Here is a 6,000-nt window from a genome sequence, read left to right as displayed (position 1 = left end):
CAATAGAAGAGAGTCTACCTGCCACTACCGCCCCCCCCGCCGCCCCGCCCCCGCCAAGCACTAATTAGTTAGGTTTGACTTTAAAAATTTCATTGGGGGCACAAAGATTTAGAAACAGTTACAAAGAAAATTGATTGATTGAAAAAGAAAAAGCTTAAAATTTTAACTATAGGGAAACAACTACTGTATAAGAAAGGAAATAGTCATTGGATACCTCTTGGGTCGGCTGCAAAATATATTTACACAGTCACAACTGAAAATGCTTTAAATGAAAAATTATGTTATTAGTTGAATTGGGTGACAGCAGGATATATGTAAGAGAGCTCAGTCCTCATCTAGCATGTAATTTGAAATAAAAAGTAAATACTATACAGCAGGGGTCCCCAACCCCCTGGGCTGTGGACTGGTACCACCTGGTCTGTGGCCTATTAAGAACCAACCTGGCCGCACAGCAGAACGAAGCTTCATCTGCTTTTGCAGGCGCTCTCCAGCACCAGCATCACCGCCTCAGCTCCATCTCAGATCAGGCATTAGAGTCTCATAGGAGCACCTGTCCCTGGCACCAAAAAGTTTGGGAACCGCTGCTATACAATGTGGCAACTATTGTTAATACTATATTGTATATCTGAAAGTTGCTAAGAGTAGATCTTAAAAGTTCTCATTACAAGGAAAAAAATTATTGCCCCATATGGTGATGGATGATAATTCAACTTAAAATGTGGTAATTATTTTGCAACATATATATATCAAATCATTATGTTGTACAACTAAAACTAATACAGTGTTATGTATCATTTATACCACAATTTAAAAAGAAAAGATATGCTTTAGAAATAAGCATTATCAAATAAAGTACACACTGGAAGACAGTTAAAAGGATTAAAATTACTGGATTTAGGGAGCAAGATTAGAGGGAAGCAGTCAGCTGTTTTTCACTATAAACTTTGATATTTAGAAAAATAACTGAATACTTGCAAATTTTACTTTAATAGAAATTAAAATGGAAAAATAAAAGACTTTCTGATGACCAAAATTTTAATTGAGGACACCCTTTTTTGGGCTAATAATACTCAAAGTAAGGTTTCTTTCTCATTGTTTTTGACTAGTGGTGATTTGTAAAGCTTTGATCAAATGGTAACATAAGATTTAAAAGCTGTCTGACTGGAGGGGCTTCCACTGAGTTGTCTTGGTTCTTCATTGACAGGGGTGTCTTCATTCTCGTGCTGTAAGGGCTCCAGCCCTACCTTCCTTCATCCTGGTGCCAGTAATCTTAAATTTAGTTTTAAAACCAAGGTTCCCTTATCTTTGGTTGAGTGATGTCCTCAATTCTGCAATGATAGGATGAGAATTCCTTGCTGAATTTCTACACTTCCCCTCATTCCCTCCAAACAACAACATACAAGCATTGATATTTTTGGCTTTGTCTTTGGCCTTCTCAAGAGGATAGTTCTGCGTTATGTGATTCAGTTCTAACAGTTGTACCAGGTAGGTACTGTGTTAGATGCTAGGGGCACACAAAGATGAGTAAGATTCAGCCTCTGTTGTCAAAGAACTTGTGGTTTAGTAGTGATGCAGGACAGAGCAAATTTCTCCCAGTGGGGTCTGCGGGGGAGACCAAGCCATGTTCCCAGGGAAGAGTGTCATTTGGCTGAAAGTGTAGTGAGAATTCAACACACACGCCAAAAGGAAAGTTTATTAGAAAAGGGATAACACTCCACAGAGTGTGGTCTCCTCTCAGAGGCAGAGAGAGAGAGAGAGAGACAGTGAGGGACAGAGTAAAGGCTGAGAGGGACTCAGAGGGACAGAGACAATAGAGACAAGGACAGTGAGAGAGACAGAGTAAAGGCACTGAGAGGGACCCTGAGTGTTCAGAGAATTCAGTTTATATGTCATTCTTTAGTTCCCATTCCCTTTGATACAGACATGTAAGGAAGGGGAAGAATTTGTAGCTTCAAAAGGTAAGAATACAGAGTGAGAGGCCCACTGGCAGTTCCCAGCCTTTCATCCCTGGGTTCGCCATGGTTTTAGCTATAAGGAATGACTCTTGGTTCCTGTTTCCCCTTCACAGTGTGGGGAATAGGTTGTTAGTAATCCAGCAGAAATCTTCCTCTGTTCTGAAGGTGTCCTCCTGGCCTTGGCTCCAGGGCTGATCAGCGTGTTATAGTCTCTGAAGGTGGCTCAATTAACATTTTAATTCTCTTGCCTCCTCCCTACATGAGTAGGAGAGGTTGATAAGTAAATGACTAAGTGGGTAATTGAATAACAGGTTTAACAATCAAAGTATGTGTGCACTAAGTACACTTCTACTTTCTGCCTGTGGATACTGAAAGCTGTTTATAAAGATGTAAAATGACTATTAAGGTAAAATCTATAACATGGTGTGTATATGTTTTTTTCTTTTTTTTTTTTTTGTTGTTTGTTTTTTTCTTTTCTTTTCTTTTAGCTAATAGACCAATTAAAGCCTGGTGGAAGATTGATATTGCCAGTCGGACCCGCAGGTGGAAATCAGATGCTGGAGCAGTACGACAAGCTACAAGATGGCAGTGTCAAAATGAAACCTCTGATGGGAGTGATATACGTGCCTTTAACAGATAAAGAAAAGCAGTGGTCCAGGTGGAAGTGATTTTATCTTCTGCTCTTTCTTCTTCCACACATGCAAGGTGAAAGGGTGTGGATTTTAAGATATTAGACTACAAGAGCTGCTTTTTGGTTTTCACCTTTACGCTCCATTTTAACATCAGAAATTCACTACATTAAAAGTGTAGAAAAATTTTGCATGGTCTGCCCTTCTTTTGGTTTAACTCATCTTTGGGGAAGGGAGGGTGAGACTTGGTTGGCACAAAGGTGTATTTTTTTTAGAGGTTCAGTACTCTCTAAGGAGATTTCATTATCAGCCACTCTGTTTCTGTATTTACAAATCATTTTTATAGATGTTGTGATCATGGAAACAAAGGCTTTGGTCTAAGAGAAGGGGCCACATTTCCTGCCCCATCACTCTTTGTTGTACCATAGTTGTAAAGAGAAAGAAGGAAAATGATATTCTTATCCCAGTTTTTGAAGGTGTCAGAATCCCAAAGAGGACATTCTTCCTTTCAGCTTGACTTCTCTTTCAGTCAAGTTCATAGATGTCTGACAGCCTGTGCCTGTTTTACATTCAGCTGGTTTTTAACTTACTTTATAACTGAGTTCCTGGGGAGGAGAGGGGATTCTGTAAGCTAAAGTGAGTGCCCAGGTCTCACAAACCCAACCAAAGGTCCAGCAGCATGCAGCATAATCTTCAGCACAGCATGGCTCATTATTATGCCGACTTTTGTTGTACATGTTGTACATCTGAGCATAATCTGAATATTTTGTTTCAAGCCAAGATTTCTCTTCCTCTCTTCCTTCTTTCTCTCACTCCCTCTCATGGGAAGGAGTGAGATCATTAAGTAAAAGTGACATTAGCTAAGACCACTTGGAATTAAATGCCAAAATAAGAAAGGCTTTACAGTTTTCTTGTTTTAGAAATCTATTTTTATTTGATAGAGGTACTTATTTTAAGATAATTACTTCTTTAACATGGTGATTATAAGTTTAATAGATTTCTCAATTTTGTTTTCTGGAAAGAGGAAAGGTATCTTTTGAATAAATTGTTTAATTCAGGGGTCCCCAACCCTTGGGCCAGGGACTGGTACCAGTCAGTGGCCCATTAGGAACCGGGCCACACAGCAGGAGGTGAGCGGTGGAGTAGTGAGCAAAGCTTCATCTGTATTTGCAGCCGCTCCCCAGCGCTAGTATCACCGCCTCAGCTCCACCTCAGATCATCAGGCATTAGATTCTCATAGGAGCACTGGTCCCTGGTGCTGAAAGGTTGGGGACCGCTGGAATTGCAAAAATGGTAATGACTCTTAATTTGTCCAAAACCTAGTTTTACTTTTAACTCAATACCGATTGGCCGTTTCTGGGATATCTTACTAGGAATTGCATTTTATTCCTCACCTAATGTAGTTATAGCTGTTTTCTTTGAATTCTGATCTAGAGCACAGTGACTTCTTAAAAGAAAAATTTAAAAGCTGTTATTCTTGTCAGTTAGAATCAGATTTAACTTTTAACAACTAATTACGACCTTCCTTCACTTTGCTTCTAGTATGGTAATACCGTTACATAATTGTATGGATTGCTATTGTATAAAAGGGGCAAACATATCACTGAAATTATTGAAATTTGATATCAAATAAGAGTTCAGATTTTCATTTGTTTTAAATTTCTCTTTTTATACACTATAAATATTAGTATTGAACATTCTACCTATAATTTAATGAAGGAGAAAAGGTATTTTGTTTTGACAACTAAAGACAAATTTTTCATGAGGCTAATGAAACTCGAGCCTCCAGGCCCTTACTTACTCAGGGTTCTTCCTGGCTTAAAACCTAGTATTATATGAATAGTCTTCTTTTTAGTTGGTTTTTTTTTTCTCTTCATAAAGAGATCACTCCCCTTCTCAAATTATATCGGTGTAGGTTTCCAAAACATCTGTATTCATCCCTGATAAAACTAGACTATTTGTATTAAATTTAGGATAATTTTTAAATATATAGATAATTATTCAATTACCAAATATTTAAAGGTATATATACTTGTTTTTCTTTTTGGCCTTCAACTTTTTAACACAGCGATTTTACATGTATGGAAACTTGTTGTACTAGGAGGACTTTCTAATTTTTTTTCTATCGTAAATTTTCAGTCTGTTTGTTCAGGCACATTTTTCCACACCCAACAATGTAGTTTTAATTACAAAGATCATCACTTAGTTAATTTTAAATCTGGAATTTTAAGCAATATAAGCTTAAAGACTATAAAGGTAATCTGGAAACAAAATCGAAAAAAAACAGTGCTATGTTAAAAAAAATTTTTTTTACTGAAAAAATTACTAGAAAATAGGGTGTTCCAAATGGTAAAACATCAAAATTTCTTATTAAAAAATGAAAAGCAAAACAAACAAAACATCAACTCTTAACTTACGATCTTAAGAGACGATTCATCTGCTATTTCTATTTGTACTTATAAATTGTCAGGGTCCAGGCAGGAAATAGGAAATATTCAGCTATTCCCTTGTCTCTCTCCCTTTCCTTGGGCCTCCGTTTTCCCTGAGATACGGCAATATAAATTAAGCAAATTAGTAATCCTGCAATGGACTCTTAAGTGTTCAAGTGAAAGGAACAGTTGCAGGTCTTTCACTTTAAATCAAAAGCTGGAAATGATTACGCTTAGTGAAAAAGTCATGTCAAAAGCTGAGATTAGGCCGAAAGCTAGGCCTCTTGCACTAACTGTTAGCCAAGTTGTGAATGCAAAGGAAAAGTTCTTTAAGGAAATTAAAAGTGCTACTCCAGTGAACACACGAACGATAAAATGAAACAGCCTGTTGCTGGTATAGAGGAAGTTTTAGTGGTCTGTATTGAAGACAAACCAGGTACAAAATTCCCTTAAGCCAAACTCTAATCCAGAGGAAGGCCTAACTCTCTTCAGTTTTATGAAGGTGGAGAGAGATGAGGAAGCTGCAGTAGAAAAGTTTGAAACTAGCAGATCTTGGTTCATGAAGTTTAGTGAAAGAAGCCATCTCTATAACATAAAAGTACATTTATGCAGCAAGTGCTCATGTAGCATCTGCAGCAAATTATCCAGAGGATGTAACTAAGATAATTGATTAAGGTGGCTACACTAAACATTATCAGTATGGACAAAACAGCCTTAAATTGGAAGAAGCTGAACTTTCATAGTTAGGAGAAATCAATGCTAGGGGCTAATTCAGCTGGTAACTTAAATTGAAGCCAGTGCTCATTTACCATTCTGAAAATCCCAGGGCCCTTAAAAATTATGCTAAATTTACTCTGCCCATGCTCAAAAGTGGAGCAACAAAGCCTGAGTGACAAGCACATCTTGGTTTATAAGATGGTTTCTTGAATATGTTAAGCCCGCTGTTGAGACCAGGGCAATGCACCTGGTCACCCAAGAGCTCTGATG

The 6,000-nt window shown here is 37.8% G+C and overlaps 1 protein-coding gene across 5 annotated transcripts in view; it reads left to right on the top strand.

Annotated features, from left to right (window-relative positions):
- Window positions 1-6,000, top strand: part of PCMT1 (protein-L-isoaspartate (D-aspartate) O-methyltransferase) — a 47,500-nt gene that overhangs the window by 35,104 nt on the left and 6,396 nt on the right. For 3 of the 5 annotated variants that reach the window (XR_005649467.1, XM_039846921.1, XM_039846920.1), the window contains exon 7: window positions 2,444-2,613. Coding sequence is in view for 4 of the 5 variants with exons in the window: in XM_039846921.1 (XP_039702855.1) it covers window positions 2,444-2,613 (170 nt within the window). In the remaining variant the exon portion in view is untranslated. Of the gene's footprint in view, window positions 1-2,443; window positions 2,669-6,000 lie in introns of all 5 variants that reach the window. The other 2 variants (XM_039846922.1, XM_039846923.1) reach the window with 2 other exon arrangements.

The sequence above is a fragment of the Pteropus medius genome, unplaced genomic scaffold, assembly GCF_902729225.1.
Source record: "Pteropus medius unplaced genomic scaffold, Ma_sr-lr_union100, whole genome shotgun sequence".
In the NCBI taxonomy this organism is placed as follows: domain Eukaryota; kingdom Metazoa; phylum Chordata; class Mammalia; order Chiroptera; family Pteropodidae; genus Pteropus; species Pteropus medius.
The sequence above is the reverse complement of the archived record's forward strand: the minus strand, read 5'-3'. Positions and strand labels throughout refer to the sequence as shown.